Here is a 17,717-nt window from a genome sequence, read left to right as displayed (position 1 = left end):
ATTTATTAAGACATAAAGATATAGTGTCGGCAAGGGAGGGGGTAATGTGCAGACCAAGATATTTGATATGCGAGGGACTCCAAGTAAAGTTGGACGCAACAAAATCAGGTTTGAAAGTAAATTTCGTAAGGGGCAAAATTTCACACTTATCGTTATTCAACTTATAGCCAGAAATTTGGGAGTACTCACGAACCTCACTGAGGAATGCGGGAATGGAGATGGTGGGATTGGACAAAAAAAGTAGGATATCGTCTGCATAGGCAGCAAATTTGACATTAGTTTGGGAGGTTTGAAAGCCGTGTATATGAGGATTTTGACGGAGTTTTGAGAGGAAGGGTTCTAAGGCCAAATTAAAAAGAAAGGGGGAAAGAGAATAGCCTTGACGGACTCCTCTGCCTAAACTAAAGAACGAGGAAACTAGGCCGTTAGCACAAACCGCCACTCGGGGGCTGGAATAAAGGAGGGAGATAAGAGAAATGAAATTAGGGCCAAACCCAAACCACCTGAGGGCGGAAAAAAGAAAAGTCCACTCTACCCAATCAAATGCCTTTTCTGCGTCTAAGGCAATTGCCGCTAGCGAATCCTGGGACCGTGAAGATTTAGACAAGACATTAAACAAAAGTCTGGTGTTATCTGTAATATAACGACCCTTAACAAATCCAGATTGTTCCGGGCCTAGTAATTCAGGAAGAAAGGGGTCTAATCGGATGGCAAGGGATTTAGCAAATATCTTGTAATCGATGTTAACCAGGGAGATTGGTCTGTAGTTCTTACAATATTGGGTGTCTTTACCTTAAGTTGTGCTTAATCATCTCCTTCTGGTTTCTCTTATATGTTGGAATTTTCTGAGACCCCGTGAATTGGCCACATCTGACTTGTTGGATCCACTTCTGTTTGTTTCTTTTAATGTACTTTGCGTCTCTGTGCCATGTGCGAGTGCCAGCGAATGGGGGTTTTGAGGTCTTTGCTCCCTCTGTATTTCGTGTGTCATTGCCGGTGTATATCGCTTGCTGTAGCTCTATGCCTGGACAGGCTGTGTTGACGCTTTTTGCCAAGTCTCTCTCTCTCTGTCAAAGAAAAAAAGGGTACTCGTTTGGTGTTACCTTCATTTATCGCTGTGTGGCGCTGGGGGGGCTTCCCTTATGCTGTACTCACTGGTTTGATTACCGCTATGCTTCCTCCCTAACTGTAATGGCGGCTCACACTGATCGTTACTTTCGATTTTGTGGTTTACGGCTATCTTCGGAGCTTATGTTGTTGATAGCTTACCGTTGGTCTTCCCCGCTCTTACGATCGGGCATGTTTTCCAAGACTGATCCAGCGCACCCCCTCTGCTGCAATCACCTAGTGAATTATTTTTCCCCTGCCAGCTAGTTCTTTCCACTCCGCGTTGTTTATCAGGTAGTCGGACCTAAGATGGCGGCCCCCTTCTGTGGTTTCGGTTTCGTTCTGAAAGTGAGCGAGTGTTCTCCCCACCAGAGTCTCCTACTATTTGTAACCGATGCCGCGGTGTTCTCCACGGGAGGTCTCCAGCACTAACCTTACGTAAGCTAGCTGCTGGTCCTCCGGTGTTCGATTTTGGGCATAGTCAGCAAGAGATGCGGCAGCGGTGGAGGGTCTCACTTGCGGGCACCATCTTGGTTTCTTCCTCTTCGCTCCGGGAAATCCTCCACTCCGTACTTTTCTCACTACGCTGTTGGGGTTGGGATTGTGTGTCCGGGTCCCTTTCTTCCTTGATATCTCAGACGTCTTTCGGTGTTTTCCTTTCCCTCAAATGATCGGCTCTTGCGTGTTCTTTTTGTTGCTCGCTCCCAGGTTTGGCGGAGCGCCGGATTCAGGCGTCTAAACTCATTGCTGTCCAAGCCACGCCCCCCAACATTAAAACTTTACAACCATATAGCAACATTGGTAAACGTTCACTGTAATTGCTTTTAGAAGCGAACTAGTTGAAAATCACCCCTTACATTATATAAAAGTGAAGCACAGCTGTCATAATACTGGAAATATTTGCCTTTGTTGTCTTCCAACAAGAGTTCAAAGGTAGATTGAAGGTGTAAGTCAGACGCAGATATTGGTACTCCTTACCAGTGCCGGATTTGCTACCGGGTGTTTATTGGGCTGACAGGGTGAGGGCCAGTTTTGTTGCTGGGGACCTGCTGTCCACGTACTTGCAGTACTCCTAAATAAACAATGTAAAAACAAATGGTTTTGAAGCGTACTTTAAAACCATTTGTTTTTGCATTGTTTAAGTAGAACGAAATGGCCGGTAGGCACCCCGACCCTGCTTCTTGCACACCTTTACTTCGATTCCTGTTAGCCGCCATGAGGGTACAATTATCTTATGCCAAAACCAATTAATTTTTGTTTTGTCTGTATTTACTCTTCATTTGTTGATATCACTATAGAAGTTTAAACCAGTACTTTTCCTTTGCTAACCAACTGAAGTTTGTTAAAGTAAGGCTGAATTGTCGACAAAAAGTTAGATCCAAAATAAAAACTCTAACGTTTGGGTGAAAAGACCGTAATTTTATGCCCGTTGAAGGAAGATCTGCAAAAACATTCTAGGGCCAGCAAACAATCATTTTGATCAGAATTCCATCTGTTAATTTTCCTGTAATCAATACCTCCACTCTCAGAGCTTAATTATACAAAACATCAATTAAAGGTTTTCCAACACGCCTCATATTCCATTGGTGAAGACTGTACTACTGTCAAAGTATATAAAGAATGCCAATTGCAGCGGGAGAGTTGGCACTATCGATGTGGAGAAGTGAGACGGAATGGTGAAGAAAGCATGCACTTGCCCGTGTGATGGTGTTAGCATGAACTTCACTCTCTCCCGAATGTGTAGCCATTGCAGTTCCTTGAGATGTGCCTGTATAGAGGGGTGTCGGGGGATATTAAGCAAGAGCTGAGCTGCAACATTTTTCACCATGCATATTGTTGTCGTATGATGATTTGTATGGCACACTAATCACCTGAGCTATTACTTTAAGGTACACAGAGAAATCTTTATAGGATTACTTCATGCACAAACTTTAATAATTAGTACAACTGAAAATTACATACAATGATCTAACACACATCTTGAAATAGAGTATACTTGGAGGTGTAGTTGAGGTGATGCAAAGTGAGAACTGATAACCAATTAATATCAGCATGGTGAAGGAGTTATGAGATGGTATCTTGAGTCCATTTTGTGTGTGAGAAAACAAAATATCCACAAATAGGGGAAGAGCATCCTTTTGCCCTTGAAGGATCTCTTTCCTAAGCCAAGTTAATTTTGCTGGTGCCTCAAATTATTGTTTTTAGGTCTCGCCTGAGCCAGCGCATGCGTTGCTCTGCGAGACATTTAGAAAGTGGGCTTTTTAAAGTGCTACCACACGCATTTGCTGGCCTAGCGCTTGCGGATATGCGCGCGTGCATGCACGCAGCCGCCAGCTTTCAAAGCCCGATCAGGCGGCGGCTGGCTTTCTTCTCCCTTGCTCTCTCAACGCTCCTCCGCCCCCGTCCCGCGTTAATTGTAAACATATGTGCAAACGCGCTGCTTTCACTTTCGCTCGCTCGCCACTTTCGATACCTGGCTTGTCTTGTTCTCTTTGCTTCCTCGCTTCCCTCAGTCCTTATTGCTTTTGCCAACTGTTTTCTCTCACGTGTCATGCTGTGGGTTTTGCTGTAAAGCTGGCGAAAGATCACTGTTGTCTGAGCCGTAATACCTACCCGATCTAAATTTTTTCGTTGCGCAGTACTATTCCAGCACATTCTCTCCTGTTTTCACCTTGCGTCTATTACATGAACTAAAAATTTCAACATGCTCGATGCGGGGTTCCTGTCGACTGCAGTGGAAAAAGCCAGGCAGAGGCTCGCATCGCATTAGAATGCTCCTTGGCTGTACACCAGAGGGACTGCTAAAGACCGTTCAGATTGTTCTCTGATCACTGAACAAGCCTCTTCGTATGACCGGAGGAAAGGAAACCTTCCAGTGTTGCAAAGACAATAGTTAACGCTTACTGTAAAACGTACGGATTAAAATCTACCGAAGTCCCCCATCTATTGAAAAGTGATTTTGTCAGAAGGCTGGTACCGTTTGCTAAATAGGTTCCACCAGCGACCACTGTCTGCAGTCAGATTACACCTCTCAGCAGCCGCGCACACAAGATGGATACTGTGTTTCTTTCTTCCGTCTCTCTGCCCCTCCAGCGCCCCCACCCCTTTCTTCCTCCCGGTCAGCCTCCGCACCCCTCCTCCCCCCCCCCCCCCCCCCCCCCCCCCCCCCCACCATCTTTGTCAATGTTGTTTTGAGACTCACTCCTGCTGGGTGGCCATAACCCAGCAAGGAGGCGCAAGGGTCTGAATCAGAGCGTGCAAAGGAAACTCTCCTGCACGATCTCACAGAGAAGTGTCTCCGCCACAGACAGGCATGCTCAGTCGTAACCGAACTACAGAAATATAATTTAGAACTTTTCAACTAAGTCGGACCCTGCTGCTCTCTAGCTTCTTAATTTTAGGGTTGTCATTGAGGTCTGGCTGTGTCTGTGCCTCCAGGCTCCTCATTGTCATCTGCAGAGAAACCATACTCTGGAACTCAAAGAGGATCTATGCCAGCAGTCTTCAGACCAGGTGAACAGTATCATGGGTCGAATCTTGGTGTTTTAACGAAGGAAGTCGTGGTGTTTTGATATAAACCACAGGTGGTGTGAACTGCCTTGTGATTGGGACGCCAGCGGGCTACGGATCAAACACCTGCTATGCATGCATGTCAACATTTCAGAATAGGAAGATGGGAGATTTTAAGCAATAACATCGGAGGAATGTTTTTTCTCAATTGACTCTGATTGGAGCAGATGCTGTTTCAGGCTGGAGACAGATAAAATAAGCCATTTGGCTTATCAAACCGGGAGTCTCCAGCCTGAATAGGGTCTATTGGCATGTGTGTTTTCTTAGCAGAGATTTCTATAGAGCATTGTAGTATGCCTTTGTAGACATAACCGGGTTATAAGGGCTTGGCTCTACCAATAATTTATGATAATTGGTCGAAGTTTGATCTAGGACTGACGTTTATATTGTTTACTGGCTGACCGTGTGCGATATTCATGTATTGCCTGGTGCGTAGTTTCAGAAAAACAAGGCATGAAAGAGTGAATGAATGCCCTTCTTATTGTCAAGTGATATTACTCCACATTGCCTGCTGGGGTTTTTACTCTACCTATTTTAATAGGACTTGGTCCCTGCTTTCAGGGTTCAAGAGAAGACACCTTGGACTGGTTGGTTGGTGCTGCAAAAAATAAATAAAACAAGTTGTTTTTGAGTTAGAGTGAGTTCTTTTATTTAGGGACTTGTCCATGGATCATCACGCATGTGAGGACATCCCACGGGGCACACTTGTCCTCTCACCTCACCATGAAACTGCTTATAAGACCTGAGCTCAACAGTTTGGTGAACGTGGCACTTATGTTTGCATTGCTGTTGGTTCAGTACCTTTTTGCCCTGGCCTGGAAAATTCGTCACAGAGAGGTTTGTTTTCTGTTTGAGTACTATCATCGGTCGTGTTGATATTATTGAAATTCTATTTATTTTTTCTACATGGTTGATAGTTGTGCTTTTCATGTGTGCATCCAGGGATCCTCACATCTAATGGCTCGAAGTGCATCGCTCAATTTGAAGAACGTGTTTGCAGTAACTGAGATTGTGGTGTCTTATTGGCTACTACAATATCACTTTATTACTGGCTAGCTGTGAAGTGTTGGGTGCTGGTGGTTTCATGTGTTTTGCGTTTTCTTGGAGGCAAAATTGTTTTATGGACAGTAGTGTTGTGAACTTTGTAAAGTCCAATTTTATGACGCCTCTGAGCCTTACTGAATGTGTGTTGTATTAACTAAAGTGTTCCCTTAGTAATTGTGAAATTGAGAAGTTGTGATTGTTTATTAACATGGTACAGTTGTGAGCTCTGATAATCATCTATATGTTCAGTTTTCTATCTAACGTGTTCTGTTGGATGTTGACTGTTTTTAGTAGAATGTACAATAGGTCTCGCCTTTGGGACCTTATAAGTGTTTAGCCATGCAACGGTTGATATTGTTGCACCAAGGATATTGTGCTGCATAACTAAATACTTATAAGGTCCCAAAAGCGAGACCTGTTGGCTATGCCAATGCTTGTTATTGTAAGGATTATCGTCTTGAATTGCATGTATCTGCATGTAGTAACCTTATGTTAACTCTATGCATCACCCAGATAAGATATGTTGTGTAGATTTTATAGAATGTAAAAACGTACTGAAATGTCTCAGAAATATCCGCATCAAGAACCAGAGATTAATTTTGGGAGGAATACATGATCTGAGTCCATTAATCCCCTTCTAAGTCACATGTTGCCAGAAGTCATTATACCAAGCTCAGGTTATCGGGCAATGGAATACTGAGAAAAGGCTGGTATTCCAACTATGAGCTGAGGCTGGAATTGTGTCTCAAATGAAAGCTCAGTTTAAATTGGTTTTGCAAATAGAAGTGGTTAGTTAATTGGCAATACAAAGAAACTAATGTTGCAATGGCATTTTTAAGTCTTGCTGCGCTGTCTGGTTTGCTAAAGACATCTTGGGAACATTCAGAAAGTTGCCTAGGAATGCGTTCCACTCGTTGCTTACCATTAGCTTTGTGGTTTGTAACTCACATTTTCTGCCTTTTCATTTGCTGGCTTTTTATGCTTTAGGCTGTCCAGCTCGAGTTTGTCCCTCCCGTTGCCCAAACCTTGTTTACTGCATTCTTCCATGAACTCGCTTTCTGTAAGCAGACCTTTACATTTTGTTCTTATCTTGTCACATTTGCTGTGCATTCAAAGGCAGAGGTCAAATGTCAGACTATGTCTTCCAGGGAGCTTGATGTTTATTTTTCTTTATCTGACTTCATTGTGTCAATCATGCTGGCTAGTGGGGGGCCTGCTTGAGACAGGCTGTACAGGTGCAATTTATGTTTTCTAGCACACAACAAAATTTAAATGTCTGCAGATTAACTGTACTAATCAAATCAATACATTGGGTGAATACATTGCCACACATTATCGTTTGTGCGTAGTATACATTTATCAGTGAAACTGTATGTGAGTGCAAATGTAATGGTCATTTCAGTTGAAGATATGTGGTCTGTAATGGCAGAATGCTACCATACCATGCATGCTTCATGTTACTCCACTCTACTCTGCACCCCTTAGCACCCTACTCTGCACCACGCCACTCTACCCTACGCTGTCACTGCGCTCTCCTCTGCACTACTCCACTCTACACCCCTTTACTGTACACCACTGTACTCTATATCAATGCACTCTACCGCACACTACTATGCACCACTGCACTCTTCGCCACCGTATTTTACAACACTGTACTTTATGCCACTGCCCACTTTACATAAAACCGATGCACTTACGGCAATCTACTGCACTAAATCACTCTGTCACTCTATTTTACTCTGTCTTTCAACTCTATTGCACTCTGTACCACTGTGCTCTACGCCGCCACGCTGCTTTGCGCCACTGCAGCCTACGACAATGCTTTCCCCTCCACTATACACCACTGCACTCTACAACAGTATACCCTGCAACACTGCTCTGTCACTCTACTTTATGCCATTATACGCCACCGAACTCTGATAATCCACTCTAAGCCACTCTAATTTACTCTGCACCACTGTACTCTACAACACTCTTCTTTATACCACTGCACTTTACGCCACTTCACTCTACTTTGAAACAGTCTACTCTGCCATGCAGTCTACACCACTCTATTGCACGATGCACCACTTCTCTGTAAGCCAATGTACTCTACACCATTTTACTAAAAACCAATACGCTCTATGCCACTTCACTCCATGCCATTCTAGCCTGCACAACTGCACCGTACGCCACTATACTCTACTGTATGCCATTGCACTCTACGCCAATTCACTCTACACCACTTTGTTCAAAGCCAGTGCACCCTACGCCACTGTCCCTATGCCAACTACTTTGTACCACTACTCTTTATGCCACTATACCCCACAACATTTAACTCTGTGCCACTGCACGCTACGTCACTCCACACCACTGCGCTCTACATCACTACACTCTACGCCACTCTGTACTACTCTGCACCACTGAACTTTCCGTCACTGCTCTCTGCACCACTCTACTCTGCACCACTCTGACCCTGCACTCTGATACTCTGCATGACTGCACTTCATGCCACTGCACTCTACTCTGCACCACTCAGCACCCCTGTACTGCACTCTAAACCACTGCATTCTGCTGCACTCAACACCACTCACTTTATGCCACTCTACTCTTCACCTTTGCACTCTACCCTGCACCACTCCATTGCTCTACTCTACCCTGCTCTGTGCCAGCATTTCTCTACTCTACCCTGCTCTGTGCCACTCCACTCTACGCCATTGCACTCTACAGCACTAGAATCTACTCTCCACTAGGCTACTGCACTCTAAGCTACTCTTTGTCACTGCACTCTATGCCAATGCACTCTACACTACTTTACTCTAAACAAATGCACTGTGCGCCAATCTACTATGCACCACTGTACTTTACGTCACTTCACTCTAGGCTACTCTGCGACGCTCTATTGCATCAAACTCTGCTCCAATGACACTTTACTCCACTCTATGCCACTCCACTCTACAGCACTCTACTCCACGCTGTCATTCTACGGCACTACATCACCCTACGACGGTCTAGGCAGCTCCTTCTATGCGACTCCATGCCGCTTTACTCCACTCTATTCTATGACACACTGCTCCACTGTACTGTAAAACAACCGACTTTGTGCCACTGCACTCTTCACATTGCACTCCACGCTATGCCACTCTACTGTAAATCACTGCACTCTAAGCCAATTCACTCTACACCATTTCACTCAAAGCCAGTGTACCATATGCCACTGTACCTATGTCAACTACTTTGTACCACTGCTCTTTGTGCCACTATACTCTACAACATTCTATTCTATGCCACTGTACTCTACACCACTACATGCAACGTTACTCCACACCACTGCACTCTGCCACTACACTCTACGCCACTCTGTTCTACTCTGCACCACTGAACGTTCTGTCACTGCTCTGCACCATGTTACTCCGCACCACTCTATGACCCTGCACTCTGATACTCTGCATGACTGCACTCTACTGTGCATCACTCAACTCTACGCCACTATACTGCACACTACACTGTACAACACTCTATGCCCCTCACTCTGCACCACTCTATTCTACAACTCTGCACTCTACCCTACTGCACTCTGCAGCATTCTACTACGCTCTGCACCACTCCACTCTACGCCATTGCACTCTATGGTACTACAATCTACTCTGCATCGCTCTACTCTATGCCACTGCACTCTAAGCTACTCTTTGCCACTGCACTCTACACCAACTTACTCAAAACCAATGTACTCTGTGCCAATCTACTCTGCATCACTGTACTTTACGTCACTTCACTCTAGGCCACTCTACTGCACTCCACAATACTCCAGTCTGATGCTCTACCCGTTAAAACTCTGCCCAGGGACACTCTACTACACTCTATGCCGCTCCACTCTACAGCACTGTACTCCACTCTACTCCACCCTGTGCCATTCTATGGCACTACTCCACTCTACGACGATGTAGGCAACTCCCTCTATGCCACTCCATGCCACTTTACTCCACTCTACTACACTCAGACAATCTGCTCCGCTGTACGCCACTCTACTTCACAAAACTCTACTCAACACCCTCTATGACACTCCAAGACAATCTATGCCACTCTGCTCTGCGACACTCTACTCAACTGACACTGTGCTCCACTCAACTTTGCGCCCTTCCACTCTACAGCACTTTACTCACTTCATGAAACCCCACAACACTGTACGCTACTCAACTCTACTGTACACCACTCCATAACACTACACTACACTTCATGACCCTCCTCTCCACTTCATGACCATCCACTCCACTTCATGACCATCCACTCCACTTCATGACCCTCTACGCCACTCTCCTTTACCCTTCTAACTTTTAGCTATGCTGAACAGCAGCCACTCTGGTTTACAACATTGCTTAAACATATTGACAAAGCCAATAGCACCTGCAGAGGCGAGATCTATTGGCTTTGTCAATGCTTGTTATAATACGTTTAAGAAACCAAGCCTAGATTGGCCTTTTAGTAGGATGCTGAAGCTGGTTAAGCGCTCCAATTGAAGCCAAGGCCAATGCAGCATTCCATTTGAGAGCTTCGACTGGATCTGCATCCGTGTTTGAATTGTATATTTAGGGGTGCTATGAAAGGGCCTGCATCCCACTGAAAAGCTGTGGTTAGACCACCATCAAATAGGGTACCGAAGGTGGATCAGTATTTCAGAACTACGCAGATGCTTAAGTGATACTCCTATGGGAAGTTGAAGATGGACCATCACACATGTCCTAATACCCTGAAGAATTATCCACATGCCTAGTTTTTTAGCACATCCTAACATGAAAATGGGTCCCTTTAATTTAATATTAATATTTGGTCAATAGCGTTGCCTTCAGTTATTTTTTGCTTTCTGACTCTATGCCAAGCAGATGCCAGGGTGACTTCCTCCTATGACATTCAAGGCAGTCCTAGGTGCAGGATGCCCTATTCTACGTAAGAACCAACCAGGGAGGGCACTCTTATTGCAGTGTCCAATAATATTGTTCGTTTTTGTAGTATATGCCACAAACTGAACTATTTCTCTTGACCAAACTGCATATGCCACCACTATGGTTGCATTATCGCCCCAAAAAGAATTTGAAAAAACAACCCCAGTAAAGGTAGGCGGGCAATAGGATGAAAATCTTAAGCATTTTCTTACCATAATTACAGATGATAAACTCTAACTTAAATGAGATCTTGGCAACAGGCTCCTAAATCATACCAGACCATCTTAATTTTCTCTCGCTCCGAAAAAAGTACACAATAAACCTAAGAAAAATCCATGATTATTCCTTAAGTTGCTAAACTCTGAGTCCAGACAGACCGAAAGACATTGGCGAAATAACTATGACCCAGACTTAAAAGCCACATCTGTTACAAAAACTATAAAATACAGGCAAAGTAATAAAAGCAAAAAGTCCTGTTAATATCATATGTACATTACATAAGCCCCCAATACAGCTACAGAACTTTTTCATAAATTCAAGGAGTTGCAGCCTCCATCTAGAACAACAAACAAAATTCCTGGTTCAGATTATTTTTTTTAAAACAAACACCATTCCTTTGGTATATAATTGATCTCATCAGAGTGAACAATGTTAACCAACCCTAATGATATCAAGCTTTCACTTCCCCCAATCTTTCACATTCCTGCCCTCAGTTTGTTCGCCCCTGTCTCAAGCAACATCTTGTGAGCTATTATCTGTTTGTAGACCCTCAGGCTCTGGATTTGGCCTTTTGGCTTTGAGACCTCAGTCTCCTCCTAACAGAACTCAAGGCTTATCTATGTTGCTTAGTTTGTCTCCCACACCAGAGTTGTCCCTAAAAGCAGGAAAAGCGCAGAAGTAATGTCACTCTTTAAAAAAAAAAAAAAATTATTAATCCTGGTTTGGACCATTCTGGTCTAAACAGCTTTTGACTGACATCACTTTTACTCTGCTGGTCAAAATTAGAAAAGTTTATATTCAAATAATTACAGCACTATTTAGAATCACACAACCTTTTGGAGTCCCTCCAGTGTGGCACTCCACCAGGCATGGAGCACTTAACTTGTAGTCTTGTCAGTAGTAGATAGTGTTGTCTGCAACCGTGGTACTCTTGGACCATTTATCATTCCATACTAATTTCTAGACTACAACGAGTTCACATTCCACCCTTACGTGGCTCTCCTCGTATCTTATCAACTGGGACCAAGTGGTAGCTGTTGCTCCCAAACAATCAAAGCCCAAAGCTCTCAACTGTGGTGTCCCACAGGGTTCCAATCTTTCACCACTGCTGTTTAATATTTACATGCGTTCTTTGGCCCTGTTGTTATCCAAAACAAGGCTTACATTTCTCCAGAATGCATACGATACCAAGTTAAGCTTTGGTTTTGAGTAAAGTTCATCTCCGTTAACTTTGTCTCTTGCTCTCCGTTTAATGTGTTGGTGAATGACCACAAACGTCCTGAGATTGAACCTCTCACAGACTGTACTAATTGTAGTTGCAGAAGAGGCGTTCGTCTACGGTGTCCCAACTGGCCACCTGTTATAGGTCCCCCACCAGGGATTTTCTTTCTTCCATCCACAACCTCTGGATCACCTTGGACTCTAAACTGCCCTGAGGCCCACATGTGAAGAATTTAGCCAACACTTGTTTTACCATGTAAAAAACTATTTTCGACAGCCTACATTTTTGGGTTGCTGCCACAACACTACAGCGATAAATGGCCTGTTTCATTCCTGCATATATTACAGGAATTCCATTTGGTTTGCCCCAAAAGAACTATAAATACCCCCCCCCCCCGCCCCAGCTCATTTAGAGTGCAGCTACACAATTAGTCGGTAGCATAACTGAATTTCACTAAATCCAACCAGTACTTAGGCAACTACACTGGAGCCTGTACACCAGGAGCCTGTCTTCAAAGCTATGACTATGGTGCACTGTGGCCTCTATTTCTAGTACCTGATTTCATGGCAGTAAAATTTATTAGAGTTACTACCCCTTGTAACTTGAGATCTAATGACCATCCCCCTCCTGTGCATTGCCAGAACTTAAACAGTCCTATTCAGAGATTGCTCCTTTTCTGTTGCCTCAGACATTTTCTGGAACTTTCTCCTACTATCTCTATGCACTGAATCATCTTTGCTGAGCTTTAGACAGCGGCTTAAGACATGTTTATTTTATATGGCTGGGTCCAAACTGGAATGGCGTGGAGGGCAAAGAAACAATGGATTTAGGCCCAGCTCTCTGCCTGAGGGTGAGTGTTTGACATTGTTCAGCATTCTGCCCAGCAAATGTTCTTTTTGCATTACTTAATTGTAAGCAACTATATTCGTTCTGACCACTGTCCTTGCGCTTTAGTGCATCTTTAGTGCAATAAAACGTTGATACAAGTGTACTGTACAAATACAATTGCCACAATATATTAACAGCACTATATGTCAAGATTATAAAATGTTTAAGTCCCCTGCTTTTTATTTAACAAATCATTGTTTTCATGAGTGTTCGTTCAATTGAAGCCAACCTGGACTACACCTCTCAGAAGGTACAATTTCTTGACACGAAAGCCCAGCAGTAGAATAGTGGTGTCTGTCAGACAAGGGGATCTGGCAACCCAAGGTATTAACGAAACCAGCGGTACTCATTGTTTCAACCTCAAACAGCTAGTTGTTGGTTACTGAAATTAAAAGTAAAATATAGCACACTTTTTTGCATGTAATTTGTGGTTGATAGAAGTAGGTTCTTAAAATAGTTTAAAAATATTCTAATGGTAAAATAATGTCAAACATTCTTTGTATTTTTCAAGCACTGGTATACAAAATGTCTGATGAATCAAGAAGACTTCAATTTTTAAAGGATTTGAAAAATATTTTTTTTTAATGCATGAGTGATTTTTAATTCATTTTTAGCCAGTCATGTGGACTTGTATTCAAAATGATTTGATTTTGTAGGGGTCTCCAAATGTAAATAAGCTTGATATGTTGTTTATTTGTGAAATTGCGTGTCTATCAAAGCTATATTGTTTCGAATAAGTATACATCTATTATAAATGTACATATAATTTGTGTTAATGGTTCTATGTGATTTCTGGTCTCTTCACTGTAGAGTTGAAGATGCAGGCTTTTCTCAAAGGAGGTTCCTCCATCAGCACCAAACCCATCAAAGAGAAAGGAGCAGCAGGAACCAGTGGTGAAAGCAAGAAACCAAAACTGGTGCCATGGGTGGAGAAATAGTAAGATTTAATTGTAGTTAAAATTCTTGTCTGATTGTGGTTGCCAGCCTTGCAAGTTATTGCCTGCACAGGGGAAGGCATGTTCAGCAACTTGTCACAGTGATCTAGAATCATTAGAAATGAGTGCATGTGAGGGGCGATCTGGCTGCGTTGTTCTCCAGCTATTAGTAGCTCTCTGACTGTAGGAGAGTATTGTGTCTGTTGACTGGGTCTCCAAATGGGTATTTTGTGTTGTGATGGATGGGAGGATGTCATCTTGCAACTCAATACTGCATCTCCAACGGTATGGCTGTGCACTGCATACAGATCTTGAATCCTTTTACCTGTCACCATGTCCTACTGAACCTTTTTTACACTACCCTTTGATAAAGCTCCATGGCCTGTATGCCTTAGTGAAAAGTGTCGCCTATCCTAACCACACTTCTGTTAAAGGTCTTGCTTCAATTAACGACATGTGGGCTACTTTAACAAGTGTTAATAATTTTACAACCACACAAAGCCCTTCCAGGATTCCTGCTTACAAACTTCTGTTTGAATTTGGCTGCAGCTGCCTGTGATGTTGGCATAGGCAGACACTAAGCAAGTGCTTTTTTTGGTACCCTCGCATCAAAATCGGAAAGTGGCAACAACGTTCGAGACCTCGCAGTTCGTTTAGGGCCTAATCGCTTTTCCATATTACTAAAACCAAGCTTAAAGGTGTGTCTCCACCAGCCTCTTCATGTCCTTGCTGTTGCACAGCCATGTTATCTTTTATTTTTTCCTTTCCAGCCTTATTCCACTGACTTTACATTTACTCGCGTAGGGGTGGCACTTTTCCCCCCAAAAGTTGTAATTGTGTATATCAATCCCTGGTGTGGACATTAGGTCCAGGGAATGTAACTTCAGAAAAGACTGTCAAGAACGTTCAAGCAAATTCTCACAAAGCATTTGTAGCACCAATATTGATAATTTGTTACTTTGCCGGGCAAAGTTATTTAACAAAATGTTTCAAGTCCCAGTACCTTTTTCTGGTCACCGCCCAGCTTTTCTGTACAGTCAACAAGAATCCATCATTGATTGCCGTCTCTGACTCCCGACAACAGTTCGCCTTTTTCATCCACATCACATCTTGTAAGAGGTCATCAGTGTGTTTCTCCCTCTGCTGTGACTACCTTATATTTAATCAAGATGGTCTGTGTTATGGCACTTACAGCAGTGTCTGGGGAACCCTGCTCCAGTCTGTTAGATCCTCTACTGACGTCTAACCTGATTTGGTCTTCATCATGTACAGTTCTTCTGCCAGAGTCTTTTCCTGTGTAACCTCCAGTATGTGTCTCTGTAGCTAAGCCAGTGATGTGCTATTCTCCTCTGTACTAATAACAACAAAGGATTGCATTTTTGTGGGTAACCCCCCCCCCCCCCCCCCCCACCTCCCCCGCTCCCCTTTCTGGTTGTAGGTTTAGTGCCAACTTGCATTTCCTTTATTCTAGAAAATTATCCAGCCCTCCAATTGTTGCAGCCTATTTACCATTCTCAGAAGAGTGTCACTAATTTAATGAAAATAGATTGTAGATCGACTTCCCCCCATTCCTCTTCTTTATCACAGTTCTGAAATTCTGCTCTTTACCTCTTCGTGCCAAAAGTTTGCACCCTATTCAAAGACCACTTCCTTGCTGTTTTAGCCCTCTTAAAGTAACCTCATTTTAGATTACTTCAGCCTTTCTACCTATACCTCCATTGAACCTGTATGTCTAGAGTTCATACAGATCCCTGGTTATTTAAGTAAATGGAAATATAGAGAACCTCAAAAATATTCACACTGACTGAATACTATATTGCATCCTTAGCAAATGTATAAATCCACATCGAATGTGATACTCATTTTGCCACAACTCATCACCTTCAGAACTTAGCTTACAGTTTTCACATCTGAACAAAAACTTTACACAAAATGTAATGCTCCTAGGTCAATTGTACCTAATGTCAATTTGATTCTCGCAATATACTGTCCATGCTTCCTACAAATGAACTCCAACGAAATGGCCCACTTAGAGAAGGTAGTAATGATCATGAGTACTTAGAGAAAACTTGGTTTTTGCTGTGTGGTTTAGAAGTAGGCACACAAGCTAAACAGAAAAAAACCTAAATTAGCCTAAAATGATAAAGCCCTAGTTTAAAACATTAAAGGTAACTTTAAGAAAAAAACACAAAGGGTTGTGAACAGTAAATATTGGGAAGCCAGTGTAAGAAGACCACACTGGCTACGTTTTTATATAATTTTCAGTGACTCCTTGTTTAAGCAGGAGTACCTTTCTTTGGCAGATATTTTAATATATTCAATGTAGCCTCCCTTAACCTCTCTTTCAAAATGTTAAAATTACATGTTCTCCTATGCAGTAGGAAGAAACCCCGGGATGATGTACGACAAGTCAAGCTCCTTGCAGCTTTTACAAGATGTACCGCATTGGGGAAAGGTCATCTGTTAAAAACATTCTCATCCAGCAGATGAAGTCTCAGTGCTTCTGTTCCTGATCCTAAGAGGCCTTCAGACACCCATCTTAACTAATAACCCACCACTCTCTTGTGGATGCATTCGATGGGGCAACATGGGCACCCACATTTTAATATAGAATATTTAAGCTGCTTCATAACTGTTGGGGTTTGTATCCCACAAATACAAAACATATATTCAGCCCACTAATGACAGGAGATAGTTACCAGGATTTCTAGTTGTGAGCTTTCCTTTTACTGGTAATATTCAAGAGCAATGGAACCAGAATAAGAATATACCCCTGTGGAGTGCTGGTATTTGAAAAGATATCCCAGATCTAGAAATACGTCCTTGTAAAATGGAATTTTGCGGTAATCCAGCTAGCAGTTTTTTTTCCTTTCAAAATGAACATCCCATCCTACTTGCCGTTAATTTGATTTGATGAGCATCCCAATATGCTGATCCCCAAAATGCTTGCTAGCAAAAGTCTTAAATTACATCTTCCTGAAAAACTTCACTGAACACCCTTGAGCCTCTAAGTATTGTCACTTTGCAAAGCACTTTCATTTGTGCCATTGTTTGCATGCAGCACATTTTTATATGTTGTAGACAACTTGCAAGGGTTACCCAAGAGCACTGCATGGCCCTTCTCCTAAATATTGTAGAAGAGGCAGTCTTGTGACCTTAAGCCACTGGCAACCGAGCTAGTTCTACCAGCCTCGGCCCAGCCAGAAGAACACAGCATACCCTCAGTGACATAAGTGATTGAACACTTGGTAATCGTGTTCATCGATATTTCTTTGTACTGTAATTGCTAGTTTCTCTGTAGATGTAACCTTGCTATCAGAGACCGCGACCTTATGTTCGTCACGGCTACGAACATCCGTCTTTCTCTAACCCTTTTGCTTGAGTAGCACTGCTTGCTGATTATCACTTTTTGTAGAGATTGTATTTGTAATCTATGAAGCTCTTTTAAAAACAAAACAGTTTGACTTGTGTATCGGATTTTGAAATACTAACTACAACACACAATAGTTTTCCATAATCAAGCCTCTCTGTTGCTGGAGAGAGTTAGTTCTCGGTAGGCAAGCGCCATTGTGAGAGACCTAGGAGTAATGACACTGTTTTAATGTTCAACTTCGGTAATTATTGTAAACTGCCATTGCAATCCATTGCCCTACCCCCTCCGTAGACTTGCACCCCTATCTGCAGTGTTTCATGTTAATCATGGCACGCTGCACTACCCTTGTGAGCCTCTGCCTTTAAAGCTTCCTTTACTTACAGATCCTTCCATAACATGGGAAAAAATATTGTCTTAGAGTAAAACACCTCTCACATTTA

The 17,717-nt window shown here is 42.9% G+C and overlaps 1 protein-coding gene across 1 annotated transcript in view; it reads left to right on the top strand.

Moving 5' to 3' along the window:
• The window catches only part of RFC4 (replication factor C subunit 4), a 146,337-nt gene that overhangs the window by 19,992 nt on the left and 108,628 nt on the right, over window positions 1–17,717 (top strand). The window contains exon 2 of the mRNA XM_085635344.1: window positions 13,780–13,906. Within this exon, the coding sequence (XP_085491470.1) occupies window positions 13,788–13,906 (119 nt within the window). The 5' untranslated portion in view covers window positions 13,780–13,787. The remainder of the gene's footprint in view (window positions 1–13,779; window positions 13,907–17,717) is intronic.

The sequence above is a fragment of the Triturus cristatus genome, chromosome 11, assembly GCF_964204655.1.
Source record: "Triturus cristatus chromosome 11, aTriCri1.1, whole genome shotgun sequence".
NCBI classification, from domain to species: Eukaryota; Metazoa; Chordata; class Amphibia; order Caudata; family Salamandridae; genus Triturus; species Triturus cristatus.
The sequence above is the reverse complement of the archived record's forward strand: the minus strand, read 5'-3'. Positions and strand labels throughout refer to the sequence as shown.